This window comes from Asterias amurensis, chromosome 6 (assembly GCF_032118995.1).
Source record: "Asterias amurensis chromosome 6, ASM3211899v1".
Lineage (NCBI taxonomy): Eukaryota > Metazoa > Echinodermata > Asteroidea > Forcipulatida > Asteriidae > Asterias > Asterias amurensis.
The window spans coordinates 22,759,433-22,773,421 of record NC_092653.1 but is presented as its reverse complement, the minus strand read 5'-3'; the positions used below and the strand labels follow the sequence as shown (position 1 = coordinate 22,773,421).

General features: G+C 39.8%; 2 protein-coding genes across 2 annotated transcripts; one reads left to right on the top strand and one right to left on the bottom strand.

Annotated features, from left to right (window-relative positions):
• Positions 1 to 136: 136 nt before the first annotated feature.
• LOC139938681 (uncharacterized) lies at positions 137 to 10,102 on the top strand. Its single transcript, XM_071934293.1, has 7 exons — positions 137 to 299; positions 3,592 to 3,785; positions 4,434 to 4,538; positions 5,199 to 5,315; positions 5,773 to 5,862; positions 6,164 to 6,303; positions 7,248 to 10,102. Exons 1-7 carry the CDS (start codon positions 202 to 204, stop codon positions 7,311 to 7,313), a joined length of 810 nt encoding a protein of 269 aa, XP_071790394.1. The 5' UTR covers positions 137 to 201; the 3' UTR covers positions 7,314 to 10,102.
• LOC139938680 (uncharacterized) lies at positions 8,838 to 13,831 on the bottom strand. Its single transcript, XM_071934292.1, has 5 exons — positions 13,539 to 13,831; positions 12,573 to 12,865; positions 11,998 to 12,129; positions 11,229 to 11,471; positions 8,838 to 10,697 (listed from the first exon to the last, which is right to left on the bottom strand). The coding sequence occupies exons 1-5, from the start codon at positions 13,788 to 13,790 to the stop codon at positions 10,538 to 10,540; spliced, it is 1,080 nt and encodes a 359-aa protein (XP_071790393.1). The 5' UTR covers positions 13,791 to 13,831; the 3' UTR covers positions 8,838 to 10,537.
• Positions 13,832 to 13,989: the final 158 nt, after the last annotated feature.

Here is a 13,989-nt window from a genome sequence, read left to right as displayed (position 1 = left end):
CCATCACGCTGCTGTATATTTTAAACGTGCAGTTCATGTAGACTGGTACACAGCTCCTAGTAGTGCATAATAACGTTAGGTAACTGGTCTGAGAAAAGACCCAGCAAATGACAATATTGTGCATGTTTGTCACCGCCATCGTTTAGTTAGCTGTGTATCTTTTGTCTATCAAAAAGATTTTATTTTACTTATTTTGCCAAAATGATGGGATCATCTCGGTCTGCTCGAGCCGAAACTCGAAGTCGTGCTAAGGATGAAATTAAACGTGTTATGCAAGCCATTGATAAAGTCCGGAAATGGTAAGCATGACCACAAACATTCCGTTGTTTTTGTACACGCTATTTTTATATGCCAAAAATGAGTGTTGTTAAATTAGGCTGTTTCAGTCAAATTTAATGCAGGTGATTTTTTCTCTGACAAGATGTGGTCTGTTAAGGTGTATTCTTAGAAGTAAAAATCAATTTAAAATTTTGAAATCGGATGTTTGGTTGCAGAGATATACCGTTTTTAATGAGCGTGGATCGTGAAAAAAACGTACCCGTGTTCAAGTTCAATTCTTATGTTTTTCTTCATATCGGCCACGGCCAAGTTTAATGCACAGCCTATGGCAATAGAGGGCGCACACTAGGCGAGCGCCCTCTATCAATGAGGAGGTTTACAAACTGTGCTTTGAGGCGCTAGTATGATTTTTTATGAACGGCAAAAAGTGATTTTTGTGAATCAAACTGAGGAGCGGCATCGTGGGGGAAATTGTTAACTATAAAAATTAAATATGTGTTAAGTTTTGCAGGTGTTTGTGTGAATATTCTTTATTAATGTCGTCAAATAGCATTATTAAATTAACCAGAATGGAATAAAATTAAAGAGTTTATGACTGGTGTTTTCTTTAATTTAAGATCAGTTGATCCTTTGATTTAAAATTGTAGCATTAACACAGTAAAAATTTAGAACAATCTTTAAAAAATTTGAGGATGAAGGCATTGGTATACATTGATTATTTTTGTTATATTTACAAAGACAATTTCTAAAAACCAATATACAATCAATTTTTTTGTTCAACTTTCGTTTCAATTAGTATAGGCCTTTAAAAGTATATAACAATACTAGTTTCTTTTGACTCAAGATGAGCAGTCTGTTATTATCAATTCAGAACGTAGTAATTATCAAAGAAACAAGATCGGGCAGCTTTCCAGCTTTCTATTATTAGAGCCCCGGCCTATCAAACTTATTGTAACACACGCCCTCTTGTGGTGGCACATCACGGAAACACGAAGATGTACGAGTACGACGTACATGTATAATCGTGCGTATTTAGGACATTTTTGCAAGAAATGGTCTAACAAAACCTTTCGGCGGGAGAAGAAAACATAATCAAATTACACCAAATTTTCACAAGTTAAACTTAAATGTATGGGAATTAGCACTGACAAAGTCGCATTCAATTTTGATGATTGTCTCTGGAAGAAATCTTGATTCAAAAAATGGAAAACGCCGACAAAAATAGGTTTTTATAGTAAAAGCTATGCGACTAGCTGTACGATGTGCGGAATTTTATCGGCTACACGATGATGTAATCGTTATCTCATTTTGTGTAAACATGTGCTCCCGCATCGCAAAAAACCGTCTTCGGGCTTCTTCGGCGCTTTCCGAAGATTTCCGAAATCCGTTGTCCACGGGGTTCAAAGTTGACGTCATGCACAAACGAATGGGCGCTGCACGCCAGGCCAAGCCTCTGTTTTTTGTCGTTGCTCTCTTTTTTTTACAATATCTCCGAAACTATTCATCCGATTTCGAATATTTTTGAAATGTAAGCACGAGGAGAGAATGCTCCTGCCTGCTGTCAAGTTTCATAGTTGTGAGTTGTACAAAATGTGAGTTATGATTTAATTTATTTCGTTCTTTTTTTTCGGGGCTGTGTGTGTGTGTGTTTTGGTACACGTAAAATCAACTTGATGAAACTGCCTAGTTAAATTAAAATGGCGCCCTCTACAGTATTGGTTCATCAAATGTTGATCATTGTTTATGTGTGTGTTGATTCCATCAAGGGAGCTCGCGAAACTCCAGTAGAGGACTATAGGGATAACTTTCCGTATGGCGCCACCACTTTTTCACTCATTTTTACAAAAAGATATATCTCATTGAGGTAAATTAGATACTATATTATTTCATATCGAATGAAAAAGTGGTGACGCCATAGTACCAAGCCGGCAACAGCAAAACTCTTTCACTCACTCAGTTACCAACATTGTTGTTTGTTGATGAATAATTTAATTTTAATTGAATGAACGTTGAATTGAACGTCTTCTTCTTCTTCTTCCTTAAAGTGCTGCTTCAGAAAATTTGAAGATTACCGCATTGTCTATCTTTGCACAAACGTGACAAATCAATAATATAAATCAACACCAGTCGACAAAGCAAAACATCTCAAATTCAATTTTATTGTATCGACTATTTCAGCTGAATATAGTATTATCATAGTTGCGTTAACGTAACCCTCCTGCCGACGGCGGAGGGTTACGAGTCGCTTCAATCGAAAAACGGCGAAATATTTTAGTCAACAGATTTGCTCATTTTTTTACCACTTTAAAAAATAATGACACAAATTCTATGAACACGAACGTAATCCTCAATGTCTAATGAATAAGATTCAAAAACACAATTGAGAAAATATTTTGAAAAAAAAGGACAAAAACTTACCAGATTCCGGGAGCGAAACAGTCACAAATTTCCCAGGTTCTATTTTTGAACCTGCGCAGCCCCAAGCGCTGAACCCAACCGCAAGTACCAGCCGACCGAGCCGCAGCCGAGTTTGACTAAACCATTCTGTAAGAGGGGTGTTACAAGGGGTGCTGCAGTGCGGCAGTGCTTTAAGTGAGTGAACAGCGGGCATAGTAAACGGACAACGCACACGCACTGCCGCGCTGCCTTATAACACCCCTTTTACAGAATGGTTTAGTCTAACAGCAATGAACATCGGGAAGTCACAAAATGGCGAAGCGACAGGTTCAAAATAGAACCTGGGACTGTTTCGTTCCGGGATCTGGTAAGTTTTTGTACTTTAGTTCAAAATACTTTCTCAATAGTGTGTTGAATGTTATTCATTAGATATTGAGGATTAAGGTCGTGTTCTTAGAATTTAAGTCATGATTTTCGAAAGGGGAAAAAATTGAGCAAATCTGTTGACTAACTGTTGAAATTGTACGTGTTTGACCATTTCGCCGTTTTTCGATTGAAGCGACTCGTAACCCTCCGGCTCCGCCGTCGGCAGGAGGGTTACGTTATCGCAACTAGTATTATCAGTGCTTTTCAAGAAACATGCTAAAATCTAAAGGAAAATTTCCCATATCCTGCCACCACTTTTCCATATTAAAGATTTAATATGAAATAAAATAGTACCGGTATCTATAATTTGCTCAAATATGAATTGCCTGTGTTATTGCTGAGTATGTAATAAATTAGTATTAAAGCGGTGGTGGGATACAGCCAGTTTTCTAATCTAAATGATAATGTTAAGAAACCATCTAATTGGAGGGATTATTTTTAAAACAGGATGGCTCAAAATATTAAATTTTGATTTGGTTATGTTCTTAGGGAGAAAAAATGGGTTACAATTGGCGACACTTCATTGAAGATCTTCAAATGGGTTCCAGTTGTTGAAGTCAAAGGGAAGGATAAAGAAGAAGAAGACAAAAAAGGAGAAGAGTCGGCTGATTCTAATAAGGAAAATAACCCTGACGGCATGGGGTCAGATATGACAGATCTTAGTAAACGCAAGGAGACAGATGGTAAGAACTTCAAATCCTGACATTATATCGTCGCATCTGTGCAAAAACATATTTTTATTTTGTGGTACGCTTCATATCTTGCACAAGAGAGTCGTTCGACGCACCAGAGTTTTTGTTTTTGTGTGTACACCCAACCTAGTTTTCATGGCTTTAGCAATTCACAACATTAGGCCTGTGTGCTCGTTTCTGTAAGGGCAAGCAGTCTGGGCAAGGACACCAAGGCATTTTCTCCTTGGTAAGGCTACCCTATGAGGAAATTGTAAAGTTGTAATTTCAAGGGCACCAAGGCAATGACCTGAGCATGGAAGCAATTGCTTTTGTTGCCTCCAAAAAGTTTCAGGCCTGAAACAAGTGCACTTTCAAACTTGGCAGTCATTAAATGTATTTGAACTGAGACATTGGAAATGGTATTTATTTATTATCAACTATGCGTAGTAATCAACTAAGCACAGATTATTCCTGCTTAGCAGAAACAAGGTACTAGCCAAAGTTCCATAAAGTTTACCTTGTTGCAACTGGGAACCTACTCTTTTATTACTAAGCAAAGAAACTTGCTAAGCTGTTTTGTTCTGCCTAACAGCTTTATGAAATTGGGCCCAGGTTACTAAAAGTACATTGTTTTTACTACATTTTGCATTTTCTGCACAGAATCCCAGAAGGAGAGTTCACAAGGACAAAGTGATTCAAGACAGTCTAGTTCCGGACCCCTGAGGCATAGAGACGTTACTGCCCTCATTGAAGATGCCAGGCTGAGTAAGTATAACGAATTAACCGTGCTAGCTAAATCTCCTAAAGGCCTGTATGCTTTGTGTTTTGAAAGGGCAAGGACACCAGGGCATTTTCTCCTTGGTAAAGGGCACCCTATGAGGAAATTGTAAAGTTCAACTACAGGAGCATTTCAAGGGCACCAAGGCAATGACTGGGGTGGGGGGGGGCATGGAGGCAATCACCTTTGTTGCCTCTGTGAAGTATCAGGCCTGGTGATCTGGGCCCAACTTCATGGCTCTGCTTACCCTAAGCACAGAATCGGCGCTTACAGAAGCAGGGAATTCTGTGCTTACGGCAAGCGTATTTCACAGGTTAGCAGCGAATTTTGGCTTCTGCGCGTGCGAACTTCATGTTACTAGGCATTCTACGCTTATAAGGTTAGCGCAGAAATTTGGGGGTAAGCAGAGCCATGTAATTGGGCCCTGGTTGCAGTAACACTACATTAAATATCTTTGTGTGAAGTAGGGTGGTTCTGAAGAGAGCTGGATGTGTACAAACAAGTCAATGTTTCAATCACTGTGCTCTGACTGCATGCTGACAGTTCTCTTTATAACGAGGGATGACTTTAATATAACAGATGTTAAATTTATGGCGGTAATATGTTGTGTTTTTATGTGATCCATGAATATTTTGTGTTTCCACCAGCTCCGTCATCTGCATTGAGTAATGATGATTCCAACATGGGCAATGACGATTCTACCATGGATTCTACCTACAGTAGTGACAATGACGATAGGAGCAGCACAACAGGAATGAGTGAAGGTAGATCAAAGAACATCTACACCCCATGTGTATTCTATGTGTTTCTGAACCGAGAAATTTAGCTCAATTCATGGCTTGAATTCATGGCTAGCTTGAGGCCAGTTATTTTAGCATCGTCCAGTAAACCCATGACTGGACAAGTCCGGCAGTCTTGTGTTTGTGTTTAAAAACATGAAAGAAAAAACACCCTCGCCACAGGAAGTGTGCATTTTGATGGTTGATTTCGAGACCTCAAGTTCTAAATCTGAGGTCTCGAAATCAAATTTGTGGAAAATTACATGTACTTCTTTCTCGAAAATTATGGCACTTCAGAGGGAGCCGTTTCTCTCAATGTTTTACCATCAACCTCTCCCCATTACTCGTCACCAAGAAAGGTTTGATGCCAATAATTATTTTGAGTAATTACCAATAGTGTCCACTGCCTTTAACACAAACAAATGTCATTTGCATTTTCCAGGAGATAGCAGTCGTGGTGCTTCAGCAACAAATGATTCCATACAACATGTACAAGACAGACGGAAATCATCAGAGAACTCTGGCAAACAAGGTATTGTGAAGACCTTCCTCAGTCCATACACTGTTTATGTAACTCCTTGCATTAATTCCCACCAAAGATGACCACATAAACAATACCAGAGCCTGATTTCATAGAGCTGCTTAAGCAGAAAATATTGCTTAAAAGGTCTCTGCTAAGCAACAATTAGCAGGATACCAGTCACAAATTGTACTTGAGAAATGTCATTTTGGTTGGTGACCATATTTTGGTGATCATAATTTTGTTGGCTGAGCTACTTTTTATGCTTAACAAAATTGCTTGAAAAACATTTCCTTGTCCTTTTATCTCCCAGTTGCAGATGACGGGCCCCGAAATTTTGGCAATTTGAAGAAAGATGAGGCACCCAGCCAGTCTCTTGCACAATCCTCTGAACCAACCGCCGAGCAGCAGGACGACAAAAACACAAAATCAGCTCGACCGGCATCTCAAAAGGTAAGACTGATTAGTTGCGCAAAAATTCTTCGAAAGAACTCCAGTTCTTGGAAGAACTCCAGAACTTGGAAAGGTATACATTAGGTAATCACTCTTAAAATTAATGGCAATAGAAAAGTTACCAGGTTAGAAGAACAGCAGCTTAAAGCATTTTGAGAATCAGTTCACTTCAAAGTAGTATAGAGGAAATGGAAAAACATCAGAGGTCGTTATCACCTAAAATTTTGAATCTGAGAAATATTGCCGTCAGATACGTTTCTCAGATTGTGTATTCCAATAACAGTATTCCAAAAACATGGACATAACTGCTCCATTTTTTTCGGTGATATCTCAGAAACACCACCATGTTTGAAAAATTAAATTTTCACAGGTTAGCTTTATTGTATATATCTATATTTATATAGGATTAAAGCAATGGTTAAAAAAACCAAAAGTATACTTTAGGCCTGGGCAAATTATTCAAATATCCAGTTAATGGCGAATAGGTTTTCCTATCCGTAACCGCGAATGCCTTTTTTTTCTTAACCGGATATCCGCATAGGGCGCGAATAGCTATTTACAAACCGGATAATTCTGTAATTACGACCAAGTAACAGGATATTCTTTAATATCCGAATATCCGCGGACGTCGGGCGACAACTGACATGAATGTTTTGTCTGAATTCCTTATGAAACTTCTATTAAGACAGCAATCCACTCATAAGATCTCATTCCCAAACAAACAGCGCCCTCTAGCGGCAAATTTTGTATTATTTTTTTTAAATAATTTTTTTTAAATAGCGCCCTCTGGCGGCGAAAAGACTATTCGAATATCCGGTTAATTTCGGATAGTTGGCCAGCGGTATCCGAATAACAAAATTTCACTATTCGCCCAGCACTAGTATACTTCAACTTGGGCATGTGTATATAAAGGAAACAACTTCAATTTGTTTGATGTATTTCAGCCTGTTGATGATGACGAACCTCCAGCCAAGCAGCCCCGCCTTCACACAGACGACTCCTCAAGTTGATCAAGTGTCCAGCTGTATTTATATTTTTATCCAGTAAACTCAACTCTGCATTCTTCTACAGTCCACTTGGATCATAAACAATGCCTGTTAAAATGACCTTGATTGCCCAAACCATCAAGAGGGCTTGAACCAATGCATTGTCAGTAAAACAAAATGGTCGACTGTTGAAGTTTAGCGAGGTTGTTGGCAGCTTTAAAGTGTCGCTGTAAACTGATTTGTAGTTGTTTGTTGCCGTTTGTACAGATACTTTGATACATTGCATACCAGTCAATCCAGCTACTTGATTGGGCAGTTATTTGGAAAGATTACCCCTCCTACTGTCTGATTGGTCAGTATTGTCCACATGGTTTTGAATGATGAATTGATAAATGCATTTAATGCAGCCTGCTATGTGAATGCATATTGCATGTACACATTGCACTAGTCATTCTGTGCACAGTTGCTCCACCATACAAAACCTGTTTGAGGTTGCAGCACAGTGCATAATTCTCAAAAATAATGATGATGCCAGAGTAGGAACTCAAGCCTGTTTTTTGAAATTGCCCTTTAGAGTTGCATCTGCCAATAATGGCCATGTTGGGTAACTAACAAGGGGACCAGACTAAATGGAATTGGCCTCATTCCAAGTCTTAAATTTTACCTGTAAAATTCATCAAAAAAGACAGTCTTATGCATTGAATTACAGAACGTGTTAAAGAAAAAGCCGCTGACATTAAAGAGTTTTTGAGTGTAAATATTAACTTTTATTTAGTGTTTCTTACATTGTCGGGACCGATTTGAACTGTTGCAACAACTGCACAGCAAAGACAGACTAGAATATACAGAGGCCATGGCCTTCATTGCCCCTGTCTTGGCCTTGGTGCCCCTTCAAAAGTTTCCTAAAACCTTTAAGATTTTCCAAGTGAAGTGCCCTTGCTTTCGATAGGCAAACCCTGTTACTTATTTGGATAATACGTTAAGGTTTTGAGACTTAGTGTTACACATAGACTTGAAATACATGCATAGAATTATATCAAGGTGTAAGTACTTGTCAGCAACAGTACTGTGGGTTGTAAGGGAAGGTTTACGTTTGGTACCACTCTTAAAATGAATTGCAGTACGTACTAGCAAAGTAATGGGGTTATGATAAAGACAAGTTTTCATCCCCAAAATTTGAGGTTGAGAAGCGCTACTGTCGGACATGTTTTCTCAGATTGTGTATTCCAATTATGTATTATATATTGGGTGCGTTTGATAAGCTTCCCTGGGTCGACCCCGCGGTGCTTACTCGGGTGAGCCCCTGACAAGAGCTAATGGAGCGATCACACTCGCCCTCTCATGGTGACCGCATGCACATCAGGTCACCCCAAAGTAACCCACTCCACAAGAAGGGCACTGGGGGCTGACCAGGTGAGCCCCGTCAAAGCTATTCGAACGTACCAGGGTCGACCCAGGGAAGCTAAACGAACGCACCCATTATTCCTGTGTGGACATAACCGCTACAGAGTTTCAGCGATAACTCAAAAAAGCAACAACCTTTTGAAATGAAGTTTTCACAGGTTAGTTTTATGGATTATAACTTTCACAATAGTATGAGATTGAACTGTAGACAGTGGATTCCAATCCAAACGTGTACAATCCCTTAACAAAGACATACTTCATCTTGATTCTTCAGTCCTGTAAACATTACACACTCGCATCCATTTTAAAATATAGTATTATTGCAGTAAAATAAAGCCATTAACATTTATAAATGTGATTAAATAAACCAATATTCCAATAAAATATTGCATTAATATTAACATGCAAAGTTTGACCGGCATACAGAGTCAGTTTGTCTTGGAAAGTTTAATTCATTCCAAGCATCTGGTTTCTACACAATATTCAGTTTCTAAACATAAATGTTTCTCAATAGAATGATTCATTAAGCCCCACCCACCGTAGCCTGCACATCTGACGTCACACTTCTAGGCTCGTGAATAACACCAGAGACCGGCCCCCAGCCGGCGTGTACTGCACATTTGACCTACATTCATCTTACATAGAGATACGCAGTCAAACTCTATGGCAGACGTGATAGGAGTGTACTGTTTGGGCATCTATGGGAAGCTCATGTCACTGCACGTTTATCCAGTGATTATCATTGTATCCAATGGAATCACTGGAACTGAGTAGCACCAAGTATTCATAGGTTAGCAGAAACTTAGCATCATTTTGTTTTAAGATTTTTCATGTAGCAGAGTTTTGTTGGCTTTTTGGGGGAAACCCTTGCTGTTGGGATTGGTCAAAGCAGATCTTAATGGATCAGCGTTTTCTTTGCCAATATGTTAAAAAATTCCTTCCAAATGCTTTACCTCTCAATAAAATTTGCACTTCACCACAGGTTAAAAAGTATTCAATATTCACCTCTGAATAGTATTGAAATTTTGCCTATTAAGTATAAATTTTTAAACGGGATATAAATATGAACTTCAGCTGTATTTCAGTTTTAGTAGAAGTTAGTATTCGATATATTCATTACATGGACATTATACACATAAAAAACATACAACTGTTACATTACAAGCATTGATACATAGATAATTTAGATAAAAACTAGGTAAAGATTAATATAATGGGGTTATCATAACCATTCATGCAGATTAAAATATACTTTAGATTCAACAAGTCAAAATCTCAATGTTTTGTTATAAAAATTTAACAAAAATGTTTGGTTCAAATCTAATGCACTGATATTCATAAAGCAGAAAAATTAAGCGTTTCAATTCCCTGCCACCCCAATCCAAAGTTATCAACTTTGAGTAAAATAAGGCCCAACACCTTTAAGAATGAAACTAATTGGGCACTAGAATTTTGCTTGTCCCAAAATTCTTAACCACATTGTGTAGTAAAATATAAAACAAACATTAAATTTTGCAACAAGAACTTGGGCAACATACACCTGTCTTTAGAAAACCCATTCACACTATACAGGCCTTATACTTAAAGTGGGCATCAGAGGAAATCACCTCCATGCCCCTGCAGGCCTGATACTTCAGTGATTGCCTCCATGCCCCAGGAAATTGCCTTGGTGCCCTTGAAATGCTACAGTAGATATTTACAATTTCATCAAAGGGTGCCCTTTACCCCCTGGTTATTGCCTCATAATGAAATATTCCCTCATACATGTAGATTGGAGAGGGCCCTTTAAGAAGGAAACAGTTGCTTGTCCTTGTAAGAACAAAATGTCAGACATGCTTTTATTTCTAGAGAATTAGAGGAACATTTTCACTCTCTCCTTCATCTTCGTTTTCCTTGATGACCTTCTCTTTTGGATGTTGGCCCTTTCTTGGCTTTATACTTCGTCGTAGATCTTCTTTCACATTGGACAAGCTACTCTGGCGTTTCTGCATCTTCTTTACTGTGCTGTGTTAATTGGAGAAAATACATTACTCATTAAGATCTCACTCCGCAAGTTTATAACGATCCACTATACCCTAAAGTAGTAGTCCTGGTGTGGCAGAAGATTCTGTCCCCCCGGAGATTTGGTGTTCCCCCCCCCCCCATATGACAAACTGTGTACAAACTTCTTCCGATGGCGCCCTCTTTTGAGTCATTCTCCTCAGCCCATGTTAATTTCCCATTGGGGATCGAATCTCCCACGCAGAATTTCCTGGGACACCAGCCGATTTTCTACCTCCCCCCTGTAGTTAAAAAGCAGGACAGTCAAATCACAGAGGTACCCTTTGTTAACTCATAGCATTTGAACTGCATCTCGCCACAAGGTTAGCTTGGTGGTCTTGCGGTGATCTGCTCTAACAATGCAAAGGTTGTGGGTTCGAATCCCACCCGAGTGATTTACCTGTGGTTTTTTATTTCACAGAACTCAAGAAAGTACCGAGTATACGGTGCTTCATACACTAAGGGTAACAACAATATTTTTTACAATCAACATACCCCTCATTTTCCTGTGCAGACTCTTCCTTTGATGTTTTATCGTTGGTTCTTTTTCGCTTCTGTGTCTCTTCCTCTGTTGTCTCTTCCCTGGTCCCTTCCATGTTCGCATCCGAAGGTTGTTTCTTCAAGCGTTTCTGGAGGCTCTCCTTCAGACTTGTCAGGCTGCTTGTACGCTTTCCCCTCAGTGCCTTTTTAGCTTCACCATCTTTTGATTCTACCTTTATTTCTGTCACGCTGTTGTTGCTGTTGAAACCATCAAAAAAATAGTGTTTTTTTTTAGAACTTCAAAGTGTTTTTGCAAAACACAAGACCCAGGGCTTGAATTTACCGGTATATACTTGGCTGCAGGCTTTTACTGATGAAGATTAGCCTGGTGTTGTTAAACAAATTCTGGTTCAGTAATTATTTGTAGCCACAAGCCCTGGTTGGGTCTTGTGGAATTTTCTGCCAATTCCGAGCCCAGAGGCCACAGGATTTGTTCAGATATGGGTTAACTGGCCCAATACTATTAATAACTGAACTTGGGACCTATGGCTTTCAATCTGTTTTTGTAAAAGACACAAGTGTCAGGATTGGGACTAGAATCCAAACTTTTCTGATCAGACACACAAGAGTTTGAGTCAGGTGCTCTTAACCGCTCGACCACTATTTGAATATTTACCACCCCAGTTCATTTAGGCTAGTGTGATGTACCAAGCACTATTCTTCAAGAGATTGCATCTCATTCCTTACTTTTCCCACAGAAATACCCTAAATATTTCATGCATACCTTTCCTGTCTTGCAATAGTTTTTGTGATGCCAGTTTCCATGGATTCAAACACCTTCATGCTCTGTGCTAGAACATTAATCCTGGCTGTTACGCTGTCGAGCTCACCTTCAAATCGTCCTGGGGTTTGAAGCCTGAATATTTTCGATAGAAAACGAATGGAAAAATTAGAATCGGGCCTCAAAATATCCAACAGCATCCACAGCTGTGGCGTCCTTAGCAAAGCTCCAATACAAATTTACATTTTTCCATTTCAAAGGGCAAATTCCATCCGTTTTCCGCCATCGCGGAAAATCAGTGGCCCTAATAGTTGTACCTGCAAGTTGACCACATCGACTCTTTTCAGAGCCAACACTCCCATAGAAGTGTATACAACAAGGTTGAACCTGTAAGTTGACCACACTGTTCAGAGCCAACACTCCCATCCTGCAAGTTGACCACACCGACTCTTTTCAGAGCCAACACTCCCATCCTGCAAGTTGACCACACCGACTCTGTTCAGAGCCAACACTCCCATAAAGTGTATAATACATAGTTGAACCTGCAAGTTGACTTTTTATTTATAGATTCGTAATACCTTCTGGGTTGGTGCCTTCTTGTTGAAGATCGTGGAGCGTATTTCATTGGAGTCGGTGTTCTACTTGCAATTCTCTCAGACCTTCGAAGTCCCTCTAGGGGCGAGTATGGGGTAAGCATCTGAGCTGTATCCCGATAGCGTCTTGTGTTTCTGGGTGTTGCAAAGGCCGAATTTGGCAGTGGGGACTGTACTAGACGAAGGACGCCCTCTGGTGTTTGTGGGGTTGCTGATACAGTCATATCTAGCAGACGACGCTTGGTGCTTTGACATTTCCTACCAGATGGTTTCATCTTCTGTAATAACAAACATATAACTATTTTAATCAATAATCTGATAACCCTTACAATTTCATCGATGTGAATAAGTACGTGCTGTGAACAAAAAGCAGCAGGCAAATACTCTTTAAGTTTTAGTCTCGTCTCTCTCTAGACATGCTAGCTAAGCTAGGCCGGCAGGCTAGCTCAGATACATTAAAATACATGTAGGTCGAGGGCTGAAGGGCCCTGGGGGTACTGGTAATGGTTAGATTTGAATTGTGATTTTTAAAAGCCGCCATTTTCAAAGGTCAGGGTCAGGGATTGAATCCCACCCAAGTGATTTGATTGAGCATGTTGAGACTAGGCCTACCATCTGACCATCTGACCATTTGCCGGGGGGGGGGAACTATAGTCCTGGAACTATGAGGTTCATTTGGCTATCGTCCAACCGGAGACGATAGCTACATCTACGTCTACCCTGGTACTCAGCCAAAGTCCACTTCTGGATGTAAAAAAAGCTGAACGAAACTCCTAGCTAGTTCGTAGACTCATATAGTTATATATAGTAGGAGTAGGGCAAAGGGGGTATCTCTATCAAGTAATCAAAGTGCTCACTAACATTCAAGACTCTTGACAAGAGTCAGCAGGTCAGACTATAATTTAAATCTAAACGCAATTATGGCAAGTGGCCTCCTGATTTAGTACTCACCGCTTTGAATGTTCCGACAGCCCGTTTGACAGACCGAAGTTGACGGCTCGCTTTGGATTCTAAACTCGGCACCAAACCCGTCAAACCTGCGTTCAAAGACATCGGCTGCAGAGCTGATCGTCCAGTTTTACCCATCAAACTCTCTACCCCTTTTGTCGAAACATTCGGCGAACCTATGACGAACTTTTCATTTGTTTTGTTGTTCTTCTCTCGAAGAGTCATGACATGACAGAGAAGATGTGCCCCTTCCATTTTGTTGATGTATGTTTTGACCGTTTTTGTTTTGGGTGCGGTTTTTTGTGCTTGTCAAATTTGCCGCGCTAGATATTGCGACACCAAACACCTTGGAATCGATACCTCCCCGGTATCGATTGAGTTAATAAACTTCCGCAAGTCCTCTGTGGTTCGCGTGGATGCTTTGGTTTCCTTTGTTTTTAGAACAGAAACTTAC